The 22876-nt window shown below is 45.4% G+C and overlaps 1 protein-coding gene and 1 pseudogene across 1 annotated transcript; one reads left to right on the plus strand and one right to left on the minus strand.

Annotated features, from left to right (window-relative positions):
* Positions 1-561: 561 nt before the first annotated feature.
* Positions 562-4736, plus strand: LOC119321178 (protein HOTHEAD-like). The gene is made up of 6 exons (XM_037594980.1): positions 562-616; positions 708-1355; positions 1488-2472; positions 2864-2891; positions 3284-3349; positions 4458-4736. The coding sequence occupies exons 1-6, from the start codon at positions 562-564 to the stop codon at positions 4734-4736; spliced, it is 2061 nt and encodes a 686-aa protein (XP_037450877.1).
* A 17150-nt stretch (positions 4737-21886) lies between these two features.
* The window catches only part of LOC119321233, a 184334-nt pseudogene continuing 183344 nt past the window's right edge, over positions 21887-22876 (minus strand).

Here is a 22876-nt window from a genome sequence, read left to right on the forward strand (position 1 = left end):
TTGGATGGCCGGATATGAGGGGGACGACTGGGAACACTAAGAAATCCACAAAGTTAGCACATCTTTTTTTTTCTCCTCTTGCGAAAACACTGGTTAAACTGTTTTTTTTAGAAAGGTTAAACTGCTTTATGACTACCGTGGCTGCAGGGTGCGCCACTGCCCACCCTTGCCACTAGGCTACAGCCTAGTTCTCGATTTTGTTGGTTGTCAAAGGGTTGATCTGATGGTGTGTATATTAGAGTGGCTATACATTCTCGACGACCCCCTGGCGTTTGTTTGCCGGTAGTAGAAATAGCAGACAAGTACGGGACAGAGCGTTATCATTGCCGAACCCGTCGAACAAATTTAGCCGACGCAAAGGCTGCGGAGGAGCACCAAGAGCGGAGGCTTGTTCCACTAGCATGCGCCTAGTGCCACGCCGTGTAACTACCAACCCATGCAAGATGCAACACAACGGTTTCTTTTGAAAACTCTGCTGCTTGGCCAGTATATAAAGGACACCCGCTGTTGCAAGCCGGCCACATCAGAAACAGAAGTTCCCAGCGCAGGCAGGCACGAGCCATGGCATTCTTCATCATCACCATCTTGCTTGGACTCCTCTCCGTCTCTCAACCAGGTGCTCAATCTTCTCCCGCTACCCATTTCAGTCGCGTTCTTGAGCATTTGCGTTGTACGGTGTTGCTGATTCTTGCGACTGCGCATGGCAGCGCGAGGTGTCAACTACACGTTCATGAGGGAGGCGATGCACGCGCCGCCGGTGACCTACTACGACTACATCGTCATCGGGGGCGGCACGGCGGGCTGCCCGCTGGCGGCGACGCTGTCCAGGCGCTACCGCGTGCTGCTGCTGGAGCGCGGCGGGTCGCCGTACGACGACGACCGCGTGCTCAACATGGCGCACTTCTCGGACGTGCTCTCCGACACGTCCGCGTCGTCCCCGTCGCAGCGGTTCGTGTCCGAGGACGGCGTGATCAACTCGCGGCCGCGGGTGCTGGGCGGCGGCAGCTGCCTCAACGCCGGCTTCTTCACGCGCGCCGGCGTCGGCTACACGAGGGCCGTCGGCTGGGACGCCAGCGAGGTGCTCAGCGCCTACAAGTGGGTGGAGGACGTGGTGGCGTTCCAGCCGGAGCTGGGGCCGTGGCAGGCGGCGATGCGGCGCGGGCTGCTGGAGACCGGTGTGGTGCCGGACAACGGGTTCACGTACGACCACATCCCCGGCACCAAGGTCGGCGGGTCCATCTTCGACCCCGACGGCCGGCGCCACACGGCGGCCGACCTGCTGCAGTACGCGCGCCCCGAAGGGATCGACGTGCTCCTCCGGGCCCGAGTGGCCAGGATCTTGTTCAGTTACAAAGGTAGTCTTGTTTAAAGATTGCACTGCCAACTGACCGTTAAGTTCGTTAACGGTATAAAGTCAAGCAATATTGCCGTGGTGCGAATGATTTGGTCGACGAGTTCGGGCGCCAACGATTTTTTTTGGTTTGCAGGGACCAAGCCCGTGGCGCGCGGCGTGGTGTACCGCGACTCCCTGGGCATGGTGCACGTGGCGTACCTCAACCAGGGCGACGCCAACGAGATCATCCTGTCGGCGGGGGCGCTGGGCAGCCCGCAGCTGCTGATGCTCAGCGGCGTCGGGCCCTCCGACCACCTCCGGTCGTTCGGCCTCGACGTCGTCGTCGACAACCCCGGGGTCGGGCAGGGCATGTCCGACAACCCCATGAACGCCATCTACGTGCCGTCGCCGTCGCCCGTCGAGGTGTCGCTCATCCAGGTCGTCGGCATCACCAGGTTTGGCAGCTACATCGAGGGCGCCAGCGGCTCCGACTGGACCACCCGCACCGCCGCCTCCAGCGGCGACGGCGCGCGACAAGCCCGCGTCTTCGGCATGTTCTCTCCGCAGACGGGGCAGCTCCCGACGGTGCCCCCGAAGCAGCGCACGCCGGAGGCCATCGCGCGCGCCGTGGACGCCATGAGCCAGGTGCCGGACGCAGCGCTCCGCGGCGGCTTCATCCTGGAGAAGGTCCTCGGCCCGCAGTCCACGGGCAGCCTCGCGCTCCGCAACCTGGACCCCGACGACAACCCCATCGTCCAGTTCAACTACTTCGCCCACCCGGACGACCTCCGGCGCTGCGTCGCCGGCATCGAGGCCATCGAGCGGGTCATCCGCTCCAGGTCGTTCTCCCGGTTCGCGTACCCCAACTTTGCGTTCCCGGCGATGCTCAACGTCACGGCGGAGTTCCCGGCGAACCTAATGCGCGTGCGCGGCGGCAGCGACCCCGCGGCGCTCGAGCGGTTCTGCAGGGACACCGTCATGACCATCTGGCATTACCACGGCGGGTGCCAGGTCGGCAGAGTCGTCGACCGCGACTACCGGGTCCTCGGCATTGATGCGCTGCGCGTCATCGACGGCTCCACGTTCAATGCCTCGCCGGGGACCAACCCGCAGGCCACCGTCATGATGCTCGGCAGGTAGCATTCCTCTCGTAATCTCGTTTCACGGTAATTTTTGGCAGTGTTCGTGCCACGATGGATCAACTGATGTGCGCCCGTGCTTTGTAACCTGACGGACAGGTACATGGGAGTCAAAATCGAAAAGGAGAGGACGCTGATCGAAGGAGGAGCGAGAAAACTGTAGCGGGGTATAACCACAAGCCTGTTATCTGCGTACAGGCGTACTGCAGTTGCTATTTGCTTTCAGGATTCTTTTAGGAGTCTCCGTACAGAGTGGAATGCTAATTGTAATTGATGAAATTTTACAAATTGTGTAAGCCAATGCCGCACCTTATTGTGAAACTTGTCGATGCGTTAACCGAATCTATGTACTAAACCTGCTTTGGCTGTGTGCATAATGATGCTGCACAAGCCTAGGCCTTCCCCTTTTTGAAAAAAAAGTGTACTAAACGAGTGCGGCGTTTCTGCTCCCGAGCTCATCTGCATCCCTACTTACAAAAAAAATCAAAATAAATACTAATTTTTTTTAAAAAAAATCAATATTTTTTGTGTGGTAGATAAGTTTATGTGTGAGGTGCGTTTCAAATTTCAACTCATTTGGACATCTGAGCAATTCTCATCAAAAAAGACAAATTCAGTGTATGTAAAAACATTTACTGTTCACACACTGTTCTGATCTGATTTTTTTTTGTTGAGAGCTGCTCAGATGTCCAAATAAGTTGAAATTTGGAGCGAACCTCACACATACAAATGTCTTTCACACACAAAAAATTGGGTTTTGTTTGAAATTTTTTAGTATTTGTTTTGATTTTTTTAATCAGGTGCAGATGAGCTTGGGCACCAAATTGTATTTTCGGTACTAAACTTTCTACAAGAATGTGCCTATTTTATTTCTAGAATGACGAGGAAACAAAAAAAATAGAACAGGAAAAAAACTTGACTTGCCAAAAATATAGTTGACGCCTTGCCCCTTCCCCCTCTCCTCCGGCACCGGGACGCTGCCGGGGACATCTCTGTCATCATCGTCGCCATCAACTTCTCCGGCGTTCTCATGATGGTGATGTGTGAGTAGTTCATCCTCTGGGCTGAGGGTATGTATTGGTAGCTATGTTTTTTATCTCTTTCTTTCTCTCCATGTCTTTGATGGATTCGATCTTGATGTATCATGAGCTTTATTAATAAAGTTGGATCATATGATGTTCATCTCACTCTATTGTTTTGTTGGTGAATTGGGTCTTGCTCTTTGAAGTTTCTTTATGTTGGATTGAATACTTTGGATTTGAGATTACATGATGCATGTCTAGTAATTAACTTGTCGATACCATAGTTACATTAGAGTACTCTTAGCATAAAGGTTGAACGATAAGTATTATATGTGTTGTCATAGTACGATTTCTGGGATTGTCCTGGCACTTAGTGGGTGGTTCAATAGATCAAGATTGGAAAAACAATATGCAATTTCATCCTACTTCCTATAGAAATAGAAACTTTGAAGTGATTCTTTGCTGCACTCTAAGGGACTAGCATGCGGTTTAATTATGTTAATAATGTTGAGAGTTGGCACTAGCGAAAGTATGAACCCTAGGCCTTGTTTTCAAGCATTCAGACACTATTTTTACTCACTTTTGTTACTTGCTACCTTGCTATTTTTTATTTGTTTAGGTTACAAAAATATATTTCTACCATCCATATCACACATATATTATCATCTATTCGCCGAACTAGTGCACCTATACAACTGACGATTGTATTAGGTGTGTAGGGGACATAAAAGACCACTTGTATTTCATTGCAGGGTTGTTTGAGAGACAACCACCTTCATCCTACATCTCTCGTGGATTAATAAATCTTAGGCCATCCACTTGAGGAAAATTTGCTACTTTCTACAAAACTCTACGCTTGGAGGTCCAACAAAGTCTACAAGAATAAAGTTGCGTGGTAGACATCATCGCCACATTTTAGAGGGTGTTGTCATTCTACATGAAACCTTACATGAAATTCCTTACAAGAAACTTGATGAAGTTGTCTTCAAAGTGGATTTTGAGAAGGCTTATGATAAAGTTAAGTGGCCATTTATGCAACAGACCCTGTGTATGAAGGGTTTCAAATCGGCCTGGAGGAAGCAGATCGAAGCCTTTGTACAAGGAGGCAGTGTAAGGATCAGGGTAAATGATGATGTAGGTCATTATTTCCAGACACAAAAGGTATCGTGTCAGGGGAATCCGATGTGTCCTATCCAGTTCAAGATTGTTGCACACACATATGTTGGTGGTGCTCATTGGTAGAGCCAAAGAGGAAGGCTAGGTTGGAGGGCTCATCCCACATACTACAATACGTTGAACATACAATAATTTTCATGGAGCATGACATGCCAAAAGCAAGAAATATGAAGTTGGTTTTATGTCTTTTTGAACAACTATCTAGGCTATTTTTTTTCATAAAAGTGTTATTCGGGAGCACTAAGGAGGAACAGGAAACTACAAAGTTGTTCGGTTGGGAATTGGATGCCTTCCTTTTTGTTATATTGGGATCCCAATTCATCACCAAAAATTGACCAACAAAGAATGAAATGCATTGAAGATCGATTTGAGAAGAAGCTAAGTTGTTGGAAGGGCAAACTTTGTCTTATGGGGGTCAACTCATTCTTATTTAATTATGTGCATACGAGCATGCCGATTTTCATGTTATCTTTGAAATACCCATAGGGGCACGAAAAAGATTGGACTTTTATCGATCGTGATTTTTTTGGCAACGTAATGAGAATAAAACAAAATACAGACATACTAAGTGGGACATATTATGTAGGCCTAAGACCAAGGAGGTTGGGGGATTGAAAATACGGAAGTAAAGAATAAATGTCTGCTTAGAAAGTGGTTACATCGGCTCTCCTCAGAGGAGGAGAGGGTGTGGCTACAACTATTATGTAGCAAATATCTGCATTCTAAAACCTTAGCACAAGTTACGGCACAACCGAATGATTCTCCCTTTTGGAAGGGGTTGATGGTAACTAAGGCGTTGTCTTCAACACGAGTAAACTTATCATTGGCAATGGGCGCACAACTAGATTCTGGAGGGGACACTTAGCTAGGGAGACATCTCTAGCTTTACATTATTCAACGATAATATTGTACACGTAAAGAAACATTTATAAGTATAATACTAGGTTCGGTTCCCTTCAACATTCAGCTCAGACAGACACTAGTTAGAGAACGATGTGATACATGGCTATATCTAGTGCGTAGGTAGATGGAGGTCAACCTGTCTAATGAGCCAGATGTATTCCGATGGAAACTTTCAGTTTCAGGCATGTTCTCAGTCAAATCTGTGTGTGTGGACATGATTAATAATGGACCAATCCCCCGATCTATTCATATATGGAAAATAAGGTGCGTCTAAAAATCAAGATTCTTATATGATTTATGCATAAGGGAGTGATTCTGACTAAGAACAATCTGGCAAAACATAGGTGGGAGGGGAGTAAGCGATATTGTTTTTGCGACCACGAGGAAACAATTCAACATCTATTTCTCAGATGCCCACTAGCCAAGTTATTGTGGCGAAAAATACACATTTCCTTTAATGTTGCTCCACCTAATAATTGTATCTCCAATATGTTCGGTAACTGGTTAGATGGGGTTGAGCCTAATACATCAACATGAATTTGCATGTGAGTTGTGCATTACTTTGAGCTATTTAGAACTATTGGAGTGACATTGTATTTAACATGACAGATATAACAAACTTTTTACAGGTTATCTACTAGACGTCTTGATGGATCAGTACGTGGTCATTACTACACCGTGCAGAAGTGAGGGATCTTATGGCCTTTGGGTGCAACCGATGGGAGGCGCTAGCATAAGCTACATATAACCAGTTTGAATGACGATCCAATAATAGGATATGTGTTTAGGCACTCTGTCCTATTTCTGCCTATTGTGGTTATTACATACTTCCAGAATGATGATATACAAGATAGAGTAGGGGTAGCACCTATTGAAGAGAAGCTTATCCAACATCGTCTGAGATGGTTTGGGCATATTCAACGTAAGCCTCCATAAGCTCCAGTGCATAGCGGACGGCTAAAGCGTGCATGTAATGTCAAGAGAGGTTGGGTAGACCAAATTTGACATGGGACGAGTCCGTAAAGAGAGATCTAAAGGACTGAAGTATCACCAAAGAACTAGCTATGGACAGGGGTGCGTGGAAGCTTGCTATCCATGTGCCAGAACCATGAGTTGGTCGCGAGATCTAATGGGTTTCACCTCTAGCCTACCCCAACTTACTTGGGACTAAAGGTTTCATTATTATTATTATTATTGTGGTTATCACATACTTCTTCAATTTTATTTATGTACCTGAGATGATACTCGTACCTTGATGCTCTATACGATTTAAATAAATGGTTGTGTGCATCGCTTGATGCAGAGGCCTGGGTATTCGTCCTTTTTAAAACATTTAGAATCCAGGTGGCCACCACATTACGATCCTATAGTTTTGTATTTTTGTGTATCCTTAATCTCATGACTGTGAGGCCCAATCTATAACGTAGTAGAGGCTTATCTTACTACCAAGACACATTCGAATCTAGGTCGAAAAAGAAAAGGGAAAATCTACACAAGAAGTGAAAATGCCAGCAGACCCAATTTTATTGGGGCTTGAAAAGCTTGTAAAGATGATCACGAAGGTCGGTTATCCTATATCCCAGGGATGAAAAAGTTCATTCTCAGAACATTTGCTCCACCATATTAGGGATAAACACTTGGTTGGTGGTTGATGTGTCACCTATAGGAAGGTAGAGCAAAAAGGAGAAAGAGGGGGGAGGGGAGGAGGCGTTGAAGGAGGTTTACCAGTGAGCTTGAAAACATTAGGTAATCCATGAAAGCTCATTAACCAAGATGAGTAACATCAACGTCCCTAAGGTTAGAGAGATGGCCTCACTGAGTAGCGTTTCCCCCTTCTCAACGCTAGTGGCGTTAGATGGCCATATCTAATAGTGAAGGCGATGGATAAGGAGGAGAGGAGAACAAACAGAGGAAAAGTGGCCGAATAAAACGACAAATTTTTGTGAAGTGGGGGAGAGGAAAATAAGAGGCAATTGGCAAATAATGTAATTTGCAAGGAGATGAGATTTGTGATTAGGAACCTGGTTGATGTTGATGATCCTCGCCGGCAACGGCGCCAGAAATTCCTTTTGATATCTGCTAGAACTACGTCGGTATTTCCCCAAAGAGGAAGGGATGATGCAGCACAACAACGGTAGGTATTTCCCTCGGTGATGAGACCAAGTTTATCAAACAAGTAGGAGAACCACGCAACACAACGTAAACAACCCCTGCACACAAATAACAAATACTCGCAACCCGACGTGTTAAAGGGGTTGTCAATCCCTTTCGGGCAACGGCGCCAGAAATTGGCACAAAGACGGGATAAAGTTGTAATAGATTGGATAAATATATTGTAAATAAAATAAAGTGCAACAAGGTGTTTTTGTATTTTTGGTTTAATAGAACTGAAAATAAAGGCAAAGGAAAATAGATCGCAAAGGCAAATATAGAAGAGACCCGGGGGCCGTAGGTTTCACTAGTGGCTTCTCTCGAGAAAAATAGCAAACGGTGGGAAAACAATTACTGTTGGGCAATTGATAGAACTTTAGATAATCATGACGATATCCAGGCAATGATCATTATATTGGCATCACGTCCAAGATTAGTAGATCGACTCCTGCCTGCATCTACTACTATTACTCCACACATCGACCGCTATCCAACATGCATCTAGTGTATTAAGTTCATGGAAAACGGAGTAATGCAATAAGAACGATGACATGATGTAGACAAGATATATTTATGTAGAAATAGACTCCATCTTGTTATCCTTAATAGCAACGATACATACGTGTCGTTTCCCCTTCTGTCACTGGGATCAAGCACCTTAAGATCGAACCCATCACAAAGCACCTCTTCCCATTGCAAGATAAATAGATCAAGCTGGCCAAACAAAACCTAAATATCGGAGAAGAAATACGAGGCTATAATCAATCTTGCATATAAGAGATCAAAGAAGACTCAAATATCTTTCATGGATAAAAACATAGATCTGGTCATAAACTCAAAGTTCTCGGATCCCAACAAACACACCGCAAAAAGACTTACATCGTATGGATCTCCAAGAGACCATTGTATTGAGAATAGAGAGAGAGAGAGAGAGAGAGAGAGAGAGAGAGAGAGAGAGAGTAAGCCATGTAGCTACTAACTACGGACCCGTAGGTCTACAAAGAACTACTCACGCATCATCGAAGAGGCACCAATGGACATGATGAACCCCTCTGTGATGGTGTCTAGATTGGATCTGGTGTTTCTGGAACTTGCGGCGGCTAGAATTGATTTTCGTTGACTCCCCTAGGGTTTTTGGAATATTGGGGTATTTATAGAGCAAAGAGGCGGTGCAAGAGGCCACAGAGGTGGGCACAACCCACCTGGGCGCGCCTGAGGGCCTAGGCGCGCCCTGGTGGGTTGTTCTCCCCTCGGAGCACCCCTCAGGTACTTTCTTGGTCCAGAAAAAATCCACAAAAAGTTCGCTGCGTTTGGACTCCGTTTGGTATTGATTTCCTGCGATGTAAAAAACAAGCAGAAAACAACAACTGGCATTGGGTACTATGTCAATATGTTAGTACCAAAAAATGATATAAAATGGCTATAAAATGATTGAACATCCAAGAATGATAATATAACAACATGGAATAATAAAAAATTATAGATACATTGGAGACGTATCAACATCCCCAAGCTTAATTCCTGCTCGTCCTCGAGTAGTTAAATGATAAAAACAGAATTTTTCATGTGGAATGCTGCCTAACATGTTCATCACATATTCTTTTCTTTGTAGCATGGACATTTGGACTTTTATATGGTTCAAAGCAATAGTCTAGTTTTGACATGAAGATTTTAATACTCAAGCATAACAACAAGCAACCATGTGTTTCAAAATATCAACACTAAAGCAAGTTATCCCTAGCCCATTATGCTCACTCATTGATCCATTCATGAAACACACTCGAATATTAGCTACACTCAATGCTCAAATACGATCATAGTGCTTCTTAGTTGGTGCTTTATAAGAGAAGATGGAGACTCAAATTCAGAAATAAAAATTGTATAAAGTAAAAGAAAGGCCCTTCGCAGAGGGACGCAAGGATTTGTAGAGGTGCCAAAGCTCAAAGCAAAAATTGAGAGATAAAAATATCTTGGGAGGCATACTTTTCCCACCAACAAAAATGACTTAGAGCTCCCAACACTTTCCATGCTAGATACATCATAAGTGGTTCCCAAACAGAAAATAAAGTGTATTCCTTTTTCCACCATACTTTCACTTTACATGGCTTATCCGTATCCACGGGTGCCCTCTATACCAACACTTTTCAAGGAATTTATTATTTGACAACATAAAGTAAATTCATTTTTTTCATTTCGGGACTAGGCATCCCTAATACCTTTGCCGTACTCTTGTGCAATGACAAGTGAATAAACACTCATCATGAGAATAAGACATCTAGCATGGAAAACATCGGCCACCCCTCACCGCCTTGTGAGCGGTACGAGCACACAAAAGAGAAATTTATTTTAAAAATTAGAGATGGCACATGCAAATTTGCTTAGAACGGCATGGAAATACCGCATATAGGTAGATATAGTGGACTCATATGGCAAAACTGGTTTAAAGGGTTTTGTATGCACAAGTAGTGATCATACTTAGTGCAAAACGAAGGCTAGCAAAAAGATTGAGAAGCGCCCAACCAAGAAATGAAAAATCTCGTACCCAAGCATTAAGCATAAGTAACACCGAATAATGCACCACAAGTAGGATATAATTTCATCACATAACTATTGACTTTCATGCTTGCATAGGGAATCACAAACTTTAACACCAATATTCTTACTAAAGCATAATTACTCATCAACATGACTGACATATCATATCGTCATATCTCAAAACCATTACTAAGAACCAAGTTTATTTTGTCCAATGATCTTCATGAAAGTTTTTATTATATTCTCCTTGCATATCTATCACTTTGGGACTAATTTCATATGTTTCTTTTAATAATCTCAAATGAATATAAGTGAAGAACATGAGCATAATATTTCTTTCCCTCAAAATAATCTAAGAGAAGCAAGAGAGAATTTCTTAAAAAAATTAGTAACTCCCAAATAAATCTAAGTGAAGCATGAGAGCATTTCTTCGAAAATAACAAAGCACAACATGCTCAAAAAGATATAAGTGAAGCACTAGAGCAATTCCATGGCTCTAAAAATTTAAGTGAAGCATAGGAGCAAGCATAGCATAATTTTTGTCTCTCTCTCAAAAAGGTGTGTCCAGCAAGGATTCAAGACTTAAAACACAAAGCAAAACAAGCAAAGACTCATATCATACAATACGCTCCAAGCAAAACTCATAATATGTGACGAATAAAAATATAGCTCCAAGTAAAGTACCAATGGTCGTTAGAAGAAAGAGGGGATGCCACTCGGGGGCATCCCCAAGCTTAGTTGCTTGCTACTTCTTGAATATTATCTTGGGGTGCCTTGGGCATCCCCAAGCTTAGCTTTTTGCTAATCCTTATTCCTTCATCCTTCGTAAGATCACCCAAAACTTGAAAACTTCAATCGCACAAAACTCAACAAAACCTTCATGAGATCCGTTAGTATAAGAAAGCAAACCACTACTATAATTAGTGTTGAAAACCCATTAATATTTTATTTTTGCATTATATCTACTGTATTCCAACTTCTCTAAGGCAGAAACTCTTCAAACAATGCAAAGAAAACAGAATTTGTCAAAAACAGAACAGTCTGTAGCAATCTGACTACTTCGAATACTTCTGTAACTCCAAAAATTCTGAAACATTAGGACGACGTGAATACTTTGTTTATTAACCTTCTGCAAAAAGAATCAACTCAAAATCATTCGTCAGATAAAAATGAAAAATAATTTCGTGAGCGCAAAAGTTTTTGTTTTTCAGCAAGATCAAATCAACTCTCACCCAAATCACCCCAAAGGCCTTGCTTGGCACAAACACTAATTTAAGCCACACAAACACATCTAATCAGAGGCATAATTGGGAATTTTATTGAAAACAGCAAGAAAGCCAAAAAGCAAAAAGATATAAGTTGGGTTGCCTCCCAACAAGCGCTACCGTTTTACGCCCCTAGCTAGGCATTAGATTTCAACGATGCTCATACGGAAGATAGTAACTGAAACACAAAGAGAGCATCATGAATCAGGTGAAAAACACATTTAAGTCTAACTCTCTTCCTATGCATAGGAATTTTATAAGAAAACAAATTATCAAGGCAAGCAAAAACTAGCATATGCAAGGAGCAAGAAACAAACAATTGCAATCTCAACATAACGAGAGGTAATTTAGTAACATGAGAATTTCTACAACCATATTTTCCTCTCTCATAATAATTATATGTAGGATCATATTCAAATTCAACAATATAACTACCACATAACATATTCTCTATATGATCCACATGCATGCAAAGTTGACTGTCTTCCAAAGTAGTGGGATTATCATCAAATAAAGTCATGACCTCTCCAAACCCACTTTTAACAAAAAAATCACAAGATTGATAATTCTCCAAAGTAGTGGGATCATTAATACTAAAGTTGACACTCTTCCAAACCCACTTTCAATATTATTGTGAACACTATTATCAATATCATATTCATCATGAGGCTTAAATAAAATTTCAAGATCATAAGAAGAATCACTCCAATCATGATCATTAGATAAGTAGTGGACATAGCAAAATTAGCATCCCCAAGCTTGGGGTTTTGCATATCATTAACACAATTGACATTAATAGAATTTATAATAACATCATGGCAATCATGCTTTTCATTCAAGGAGCTATCATGAATCACTTCATCAATTTCTTCTTTCAGCACTTCATCACAATTTTCAGATTCATATCTCAAGCAAAAATTCATAAAGATAATCTAGTGAACTCAATTCACTAGCAATTGGTTCATCATAATTGGATCTCTTGAAAATATTAGCAAGTGGATGAGGATCCATATCAATATATTTTTAGCAAGCAAAGATGCAAGCAAATAGAAGGCAAATGGCAACACAAGCAGACATGAGATATGTCGAGAAAAACGGTGAACGAAAAAGAGGCCAAATAAAACGACAAATTTTTATGAAGTGGGTGAGAGGAAAACGAGAGGCAAATGGCAAACAATGTAAATTGCAAGGACATGAGATTTGTGATTAGTAACCTGGTTGATGTTGATGATCCTCCCCGGCAACGGCGCCAGAAATTCCTTTTGATGTCTGCTAGAACTACGTCGGTATTTCCCCAAAGAGGAAGGTATGATGTAGCACAACAACGGTAGGTATTTCCCTCGGTGATGAGACCAAGGTTATCGAACCAGTAGGAGAACCACGCAACACAACGTAAACAACCCCTGCACACAAATAACAAATACTCACAACCCAACATGTTAATGGGGTTGTCAATCCCTTTCGGGCAACAGCGCCAGAAATTGGCATGGAGACGGGATAAAGTTGTAATAGATTGGATAAATAGATCGCAAATAAAATAAAATGCGGCAAGATATTTTTGTATTTTTGGTTTAATAGAACTGAAAATAAAGGCAAAGGAAAATAGATCGCAAAGGAAAATATGATAAAGAAGAGACCCGGGGGTTGTAGGTTTCACTAGTGGCTTCTCTCGGAAAAATAGCAAATGGTGGGAAAGCAATTACTGTTGGGCAATTGATAGAACTTCAAATAATCATGACGATATCCAGGCAATGATCATTATATAGGCATCACGTCCAAGATTAGTAGACCGACTCCTGCCTGCGTCTACTACTATTATTCCACACATCGACCGCTATTCAGCATGCATCTAGTGTATTAAGTTCATGGAAAAACGGAGTAATGCAGTAAGAATGATGACATGATGTAGACAAGATCTATTTATGTATAAATAGACACCATCTTGTTATGAAGGAAATATGCCCTAGAGCCAATAATAAAGTTGTTATTTATATTTCCTTATATCACGATAAATGTTTATTATTCATGCTAGAATTTTATTAACCGGAAACTTAGTACATGTGTGAATACATAGATAATACATGGTGTCCCTAGTATGCCTCTACTTGACTAGCTCGTTAATCAAAGATGGTTAAGTTTCCTAACCATAGACATGTTGAAAGGATTGATATAGTTGACTAGAGGGGGGGGGTGAATAGGCAACTAACAATTTTTAGCTTTTCTTTACCAAATTAAACTTTGCATCAAAGTAGGTTGTCTAAATATGCAACTAGGTGAGCAGCCTATATGATGCAACAACAATAAGTACACACGCGAGCAAGGGATACAATACAAGTAAGCCTGCACAAGTAAAGGCACGAGATAACCAAGAGTGGAACCGATGGAGACAAGGATATGTTACCGAAGTTCCTTCCTTTTGAGGGGAAGTGCATCTCCGTTAGAGCGGTGTGGAGGCACAATGCTCCCCAAGAAGCCACTAGGGCCACCGTATTCTCCTCACGCCCTCACACAAAGCGAGATGCCGTGATTCCACTATTGGTGCCCTTGAAGGCAGCGACCGAACCTTTACAAACAAGGTTGGGGCTATCTCCACAACTTAATTGGAGGCTCCCAATGACACCACGAAGCTTCACCACAATGGTCTATGGCTCCGCGGCGACCTCAACCGTCTAGGGTGCTCAAACACCCAAGAGTAACAAGATCCGCTAGGGATTAGTGGGGGGAATCAAATTTCTCTTGGTGGAAGTGTAGATCGGGGCCTTCTCAACCTATCCCAAGTAAATCAATAAGTTTGATTGGCTAGGGAGAGAGATCGCGCGAAAATGGAGCTTGGAGCAACAATGGAGCTTTTGGGGGAAGAGGTGAGTGAACTTTGGGGAAGAAGACCCCCTTATATAGTGGGGGGAACAATCCAACCGTTACCCCCCCAAGCAGCCCCGCAGAGAGCGGTACTACCGCTGGGGTGGGCGGTACTACCACTGAGCCAGCGGTACTACTGTCCCACCTAGCGGTACTGCCGCGCAAAGGAGGGGAGCGAGGTCCTGGACCCTGAGCGGTACTACCGCGGAGGTAAGGGCGGTACTACCGCTTAGGAGCGGTACTACCGCCTCTACTGCCGCAGCTAGTGCCGCAAAACCCGACACGAGAAAAGGGGCCCTCGAGTCGACGCGGTAGGAGCATGAAGCCGCAGCGGTACTACGGTGGAAGGCTCCAAGCGGTACTACCGCTGAGGAGCGGTACTACCGCTTGTTGCACTTGGGCGATACTACCGCTGGGACCAGACAAAGCAAACAAGAAGGGGAATGAGTTCTCCATTGAAGGATGTGTACGTGTTTATTCCACCCTAGCCTTACCAAAGCGGATCCCCTCTTGATAGTACGGTGACTCCTAAGAAACTAGTCCACCAACATAGAAACGAAAGAGCTGCACCGTCTTGAATAAAACACCGAGGGGAGGGAATCGTCTCGTGCCAAAGGATGAATCTCTGAAAAGCTCAACGCACACGATTAGTCCGCAAAAGCATTGCCATCAATCACCAAAACACCTTAGGGATAAATATGCCCTTACACATGTGTTGTCATTTGATGAACGGGATCACATCATTAGGAGAATGATGTGATGGACAAGACCCATCCGTTAGCTTAGCATTATGATCGTTACAGTTTGATTGCTACTGCTTTCTTCATGACTTATACATGTTCCTGAGACTATGCACTACTAGAAAAACCCCTACTAATGGCGCACCTAGTATGGCTATTAGTGGCGCATCTGTGGTGCGCCATTAATAGCACGCCATTAGTAATTTTTACTAATGGCGCACCACCTGGTGCGCCATTAGTATCTGATATACTAATGGCGCACCTCGGGTGCGCCATTAGTATAGGCCAGGGTGCGCCATTAGTATGCCTCCCAGGGGCCATGTATACCCAGGTGCTTTGGCATACTAATGGCGCACCACCTCTTGATGCGCCATTAGTAACCGCGGCATACTAATGGCGCACTACCCAGTGATGCGCCATTAGTATGCACTGCCATACTAATGGCGCACTGTCCTGTGATGCGCCATTAGTATGAATATTAGGTTTTTTTTATCTTTTTATTTTCTGTTTTTTGCACAGGTTACAAAATGTATAGTTTGACAAATTATAGACAGCACACATCAACAACAGATTCATCGAATACAATAGAAGATTAGTCTTTGAATACAATTCATCATATTAGTCTCTGAATACAATTCATCATATTAGTCTCCGAATTAAAAAGACCGAACAAAGATAGAACATTATATTACAAGTCTCGAGACCGCGAGTAGCGAGTTTGTCTTCACATTACAAGTCGATATCGATCATCTAAACTACCATCACATAGAAGAGAGCTGCGGTCATCACGATGAGCATCATCACGATGAAACTCGTCTTCATCCAGTTCCTCCAACGCTCCCTCCCCTCTCCCGCTAGATAGTTGGCGTATCTAGATTCGGCCTCGGCCCTAGTGGTGTACCCTTTGTAACTGTTACCGCTGAATCGGTGAACCTGTCTCCGACACTCCTCCCAGTCATCGTAGACTCCGGGAACCTTACCCTTGTACACGACATACGTCGGCATCGCTATGCACTAGCCAAACGAAACGTTAGTACCAATTCACAGACAATACATAAGCAATATATAATTATGCAACAGAACGATCGGAAGAGAAAAGCAAGACATTAATAGCATCGATTACATCTAAGTTGAACGACTCTCGAAACCAAAGAGACATACTACAAGTTCATTAAAGTTTAATTACAACATGAGCCAATCGATGTTTCAGAACTAGACAACTCGACTCAAGGGACCGGAGCGTGGATGAAGCCGCCGTCTATCGTGGGAGTCATGAAAGAACGGGCGTTGTCATCCTGCATTTGTAGCGTTGTGTCGATGTCACTGTTGGACGGTTGATTTCTGAGGTAGAACTGCCCCGAGGTACGAAGGACATCTTGATGGATGATTTCCGCAAACTCCGACTGGATGCGAAAGAATTCTTGTCGGAGGTCCGCGTCCTGGATTGCCGACACGCTCGCGGCCCAATCTTTGAGTTTACTCGGTAGCAGAAGTTGATGATGGTCCCGTACGATCGCCCGCATGTGATGGATGGCGTAGTAGGCACCCTTCTGACCGCCAGGCGGCTGCTTGACGCAGCAGAACGTCGTATTGTGGGAGAACACGTGCTTGCCGTACTTACGAATAGGCCTGGTGAAGGTGCCTCCAGATTGGGCGTAGCCGGGGAGAACATCATCAAGAACCTTCTTGACATTTGTGTAGTCTACGTTCGACTGATGGTCCGGGTCGAAATACGTGGCCATGGAATATTTGGGGCTTAGGAGGATGAGCGTGCAACGTGTGTCACTGCAGAAAACACGGAATGTTAAAAGAAAAACGATCGAAAAGTAAGAATTCATATGTTACGGGCCGGTTGAGGGGAGGACTTACTCGGGAAAGTAAGGCACGAGGAAGTTATCCTTATCTTGGTTTGCCAGAATGATGCCTTCGAGGTAAGAACTCGCGACTTGCCGGTCCCCAGCGCTGCCCAAGATCTTGGCACGCATGTAGAAGGGGTCGACTATCACGATGTCCGGGGTCTTGTCGCGAATGATCCGCATCTCCATACTCAGCGAAAATAGCCGAACGAAGGTGTAGTGCAGCGGATGAAGGTTCAACATAGCGTGGATGTCATCAAAACGCAGGACGATCGTACGCCCGATGGAGTTATCCACAAAGCCCTTGCCCTCTGGCACCTTGGCCGCGAAAACCGGGTATGCCACATCCTTCTCCCTGAGACGCCGCTTCTCCAAAGCAAGAACACTGTCATGCAGACTCCGCATAGCACCGGTAGCAGCATTGAGCATATTTGTCGGTAGTATCGCCCTACCCGCCACATGCACCCTCCTCGAGATATCCTGCGGTGAAGGTGGCCCGTCCTGAGCACGGATCGTACTCGGTGCCGGCTGGCTCGCACCCTTCTTAGTCTTTCTTTTGCGTGCCTTCTTCTTCTCCTGTAATGGGACCGAGTTCTGCTCACAGACCGCCTTCTTGAGTGTGTTGGGGCTGATAATATTTCGCACCTCGCCTATCTGAGGCTCGCTGAAGTCGGCAGCTGGAGGCGTCTCCTGAGAGCTGAACGCCAGACGGCGCCTGTTGCAACTTGGCTTCTCCGCGGTACGAGCTAGATCGCACACGTCTTTTGTTGGGTTTGGTTCTTGAGAAGGAGGCCCCATGAAGTCGCCATCGCACCCATGCTCGGCAAAGTACTGATCGACGTTGCCAAATGTATCATCATCGTCGTCGTCGTCGTTCTGATCCTGTGCCATATGCATGTTTGGATCCAGTGGCATAGGGATGTCCGGCACCGTTACGGCGGTCTTGCCATGGGGCCGACTTGGCGCCGACACGACTGGCGGTGTTGTCTTTGGGGTGGTGTCCCCCGCCCCCAAACGAATCTGGCTCTTCGGCCAAAGCAGGGGCCAGCTCAGGCAGGCGCTGAGGGTCATCACGTCTTCATCGTCGGCCCCGATGGGTCGAATCGGAGGTAACAAGTCGTCGCAGCCTGGCAGCACCCGAACCAGTTGAACCCTAAACAAGTTGGGTGGCATCTGGGTACCGTGGAACAAGGGGTTGCCCGGTTGAACGATTTTGCCCTTGGCGACATCGACCAACTCGTTGTTCACGAAGTGGAGGAGAGTGCACGGAACATCGGCGGCGCCCTGCGAAAACATGTAGGGCGTCAGGGATGCCCAGTCAAAGGCAAGGAGATGAAGTCCTCGGTCGAGAGAGGCTTAATTAGTTACCGTGATGATGGCGTCGAGCTCGGCTAATGTCGAGGCACCGCCAACGGCGGGCGTGCAGTTGACGGAGGGGCCGCTTGCTGAAGAGGTGCCGGCCGGCGTACACCCGGGTGCATTAAGCTCCCGTGCCGGCGTCGGAGACACCAATGCCGCCTCCGCCGGAGGCACCAATGGCCCCGCCATCGCATTATGCGAGTTGCTGGCCGTGAAGCTAGGAATCGGGGGCGGCCCCTGTTGGCCGCCCGCAATCCACGCACTCAACCCCGAGATCAAGGTAGGCACAAGGGCGGTGATCGTCGCTCCGAGTCGTTGTTCCACTTGCTCTTGGACAATCTCCGGAATCCGCGCCACCTGTGCCTTGAGTTCTTGAACCTCTCGCGCCTGGCTTTTCGAGCTGGTCTTTTTCTCCTTCCGCACACCAGCGGTATAGTATGACCCCCATTTTGTCGACAAGCCTTTGCCGGCCACACGACCAGCTGACGTCGGCTTACTGAGCTTATCCTTGTTCTTCATTACATTCAACCCCCTATTTAGAGTGGTGTCCCAAGGGTTGCTCTTAGTCGACCCCGCGCTACTGCTTTCAGTCGCCTGCGGAAGGAATGTGAACCATTTAGAAATTTGGCTTCATTAATTAGAATGCAACCATATGGAGCTAATTACGTGGGGGTGTATTCCTTACCAGAACAAGCTCAAGCTGCCTGGTCTTCGGATCCGTGGTAAGCTCCTTTGTTTTCGGGTCCTTCTTGTACCGGGCCCTAACAAAGTTCCTGGTCTGCTTGTCACCGTATTTATCGAAGAGGGGCGGTAGGCCTTGCTCGGCACGGTCCGCCTCCTCCTTGTCCCATATAGGCTCCGCCACTCTGTAACCGCCGGGACCGAGTGTGTGTTCCCCTATGTTCAGCTTCCGCATTTGTTTCCCCCACTCACTTGATTGGGAGCTTGCGGTGCTCGAGCAATTGATCTTGAAGTCGTTGTAGTCATCTTCGGTGATCGAAGGATTTTTCTCCTTGATCTTCTGATAAATCTCACCTTTCTCGATCATTCTCTTCACATTGCTTTTCCAAGTAGACAGGGCCTTGCTCATCTTCGTGAGGGCAGCATTGTTCACTTTATTCCCTTTGAGGCTTGTGTTCTCAAATTCAGCGGGGAACTTGTATCGTTCGTGCAGCTTCGTGAAGAGGAGGTGGCGCAAATTCCCTCGGTCAGGATGCCTCAGGTTCTCGGTGTTGATAGACGGTGCTCCAGACAATGCACCCGAGCTGAAGTGAGTACCCCTTGACTATTCGTTCGGGCGCCGTTGGATTCCCGTTGGAGTCCACTTCGGTAACTTCCTCCTTGAGGGTGCGGAGCACGATCGGGCGCCGGTCCTTCCGTTGCCTCTTTAGTTGGCTGCCATCTGTGCGTGCGCCGCCATCATCAGTGGTGGCATCCTCGGCGGCACCATCAGTGGTGGCATCAGTGTGGTCATCCTCGGCGGCACCATCCGTGGTCTCAGGATTGGTGGGGAAGGCGGCGGCCTCATACAAGTGAGGTTGTTCCTCCATCTCCTGGGACAGCTCCCAGAATGCCTTGCCGCCCGAACCCCGGCCTCATCGTTGTGGGCCATGTTTCTCTCTAAATAGAAACAAAGTTTGGTCAAAAAGTTGGTTATTGTCAAGGAACAAGATCATGGTCTCATCATTTAGGGTTTGTCGACACCGAGGCATCCTAAAATCTAAGCTTTTATCATTGAGGGTTTTTCGACGCCAAGGCACCCTAAAAGCCTAACCTTTCATCATTTCGGTTTATATCGACACCGAGGCACCCTAAAAGCCATGCATTAGTCACAAGTACGCCGGGGCACTTGATCCTACTTAATTAACTATTAAGATACCCCGGCCCATGCATTAGTCACAAGTACCCCATATGTCCTATTTTTAGCAAAGTCATGCTAAAATTCACAGAAAATTTCAGCATGACCTTTACTGAAAATAGGACATATGGAGTACCCGAATTTGCCGGAACGGAAGTTAATCGACATTCAGGCAAACTCAAGGGCCTCTCGGGGTACCTGCAAAATCATTATCCCAGGTGGACATGGATGCAATGTCACATGTCACATGGATCCCACACCCACAGGAGCTGGTGAAGCTTCATGTGTATTTCACGAAAACCAGCCTGACTAAAGAGCTTTATGTAGAAAACAAATCACTCCAGCAGCTCACACAGGATCATCCCTCTAAGCAATTACTCAAAATGGGCACTAGCAGCAAAATGAACATTTTACAATCTGAACTTTTTTTTGTCATCTATGTGCTCATTTAACTTTGATCCAAATAGTATCAAAGTTCTTAGCAAGTAAGTAATACATGCCTGCTTGGCTAATTAGCAAGTAAGTAACTCTTACATTATCAAAGCTTGCCAGTTTCTGAAATCAATTACTGACAGGGAATAGCACAGGCACACAGCAAACCTATAACTTAATGATGGTTATTAGGGAAGACAGGAAATGAGGATGGACAGAACCATATGTTTGGGAAATGCAAATAGAAGTAGTGCTATGAGAGTAATTTTTTTTCAATTTTCATTGATGTTTCAAATTAGATCGGTGCACATGTGGCTGCAATTTCTATTGGTCATCCAAGATGGGTGTTCATAGTAAAGTACTATATAGTGGCACTAATATAACCAAGGATTGCTTTTAAAAAAACATAACCAAGAATCACCTTCCACGTGGCTTCTTCTCTTTAGCCTGGCTTCCTTCTGCAAAGTGGGCAAATACTTCTGTCTGCTGCAGTAGGTACTTCAGTCGCCCTTTCCCTTCTTGTTCTGTGATCAAAACCACGATGAGAATGCAATACACACCAAAGAATATCATATACAAGAATTGCAGAAATTAAACAAGGTCAGACCCACACTATCTATTCTTTCTTCATGGCAGAATATCATATACAAGCACAAATTTTGTTCACATTTATATAGCAACAAATATTTATACACTCATATAGCAGCACTAAGTATATTGCACTTAGAAGAAGATTTGCTTTTACATCCCACCCAACTTAACAATCTAGTAGAGTTGTGATTTATTAATATTGTCTTTCCTTTGCAGGTTCATGTCAAGTCGATCAAGGATTTCGCGCAGCTGGGTTGTTTCGATGAGAACCAAGACAAGCAGCAGCCCACCAAAGCTTCTTCTACCCAGCAGCAAACACAACAAGAAGAAGTGCGGAACAATGTGATTCTAGTGCTAGTTACTACTGCTGCTGCTGGAAAGGGTAATGATTTGAATCTGATCAAAAGAGGAGGCTTCAAAGTAGAAGGTTGTTTCTGTCATGTTGAGGATTCAAGGAACCTGCCCTAGTGGTATCGTCTTGTTGTACAATTGCCCTTGCTACTGTAAATGGAAGGATCATCTATGCTACGTTATTCAACTGAAGATACCTACTGGCGGCCAACTGGCACGACACCTTGATCATCGATACGGCATCGGAGCTGCCGCTGCCCGAGGAGATCCCACCCACATGTACGGCGCTGGGACACAGTGACACACCCTGCTTGAGCTACTGTCGGAAGCGCTGGGCCTTCACAATGGCCACCTGGAGGAGGACTTCAGATAAACAAGTTTGAACATGTACGGCGCTGGTGGTGAACATCGGCGACTTCCTGCAAATCGTCTCCAACGACAGGTTCAAGAGCGTGGAGCACCGTGTGGTGTCCCTGAGCGTCGGGCCTCGCGACTCTGTCGCTTGCTTCTTCCGAAGGCAGGACGCGGCCACGTCCACGAGAGTGCTAGCGCCAATCAACGCCGACGGCGAGGCGCGGTACAGGAGCACGACGACGGCGGAGCTGGTCCGGCACAACAGGGCCAAGGGCCTCGACGGTAGCTCTGCGCTGCAGCATTAGAGCCTCTGAATCCATCCCATCAAAACTAGCCAGCATGCATGCGATGCATGTAGTGTCAGTTGCTCAAAATTAAGTTCATGGACTGAAGAACAGAGCGTGCATGCATGCAGTTTCAGTACCGGGTACATATGTAGTTCTACTATGGAAGAATCTCAAAAATCAAATTAAAATGTGTTAACGGAAGCAACCAATAATAAAAATATCACCATGATGCTTACCGCCATTACTTAGACTAGAAATCCCGTAACAATAGATAAAAATAACAGGCCAACAACTTGTAAAACATAACTACTCTCTCTCTTGCAAAACATTGCTGAAAAAACACAAAGATCTACTAATTGATATCCCATGGCTTTACCCCCTTCAAGTTCGCCCAGTTTAATCATTTGCTGCAAATACCTTGCACGACCAAACAAATTCTTTCTTCACTACTTAGTCATACATGCATACAGTTAGCAATTGGTGAACGAACCAAATGGAGATTCAACAGAGGAACCATGACTAGAGATGTGCTGAAGATTAGAGATGTGCTGAAGATTTTGGCGGTAACACGACTAGATTATGGGAAGATACATGTTTAGGGGAGACGCCACTGGCCACAAAATATCCTTCCCACAGTTTGTTGGCTGATGACATGATTATTTTTA

The sequence above is a fragment of the Triticum dicoccoides genome, chromosome 6B (assembly GCF_002162155.2).
Source record: "Triticum dicoccoides isolate Atlit2015 ecotype Zavitan chromosome 6B, WEW_v2.0, whole genome shotgun sequence".
Taxonomy (NCBI): domain Eukaryota; kingdom Viridiplantae; phylum Streptophyta; class Magnoliopsida; order Poales; family Poaceae; genus Triticum; species Triticum dicoccoides.

Excerpts from the sequence above, each read along its gene's own strand:
- LOC119321178 (XM_037594980.1), top strand. The coding sequence starts at position 562 with ATGGCATTCTTCATCATCACCATCTTGCTTGGACTCCTCTCCGTCTCT. Across the intron at positions 617-707 it reads CCTCTCCGTCTCTCAACCAG|CGCGAGGTGTCAACTACACG; the intron begins GTGCTCAATCTT and ends TGCGCATGGCAG. Across the intron at positions 2,473-2,863 it reads GTCATGATGCTCGGCAGGTA|CCTAGGCCTTCCCCTTTTTG; the intron begins GCATTCCTCTCG and ends ATGCTGCACAAG.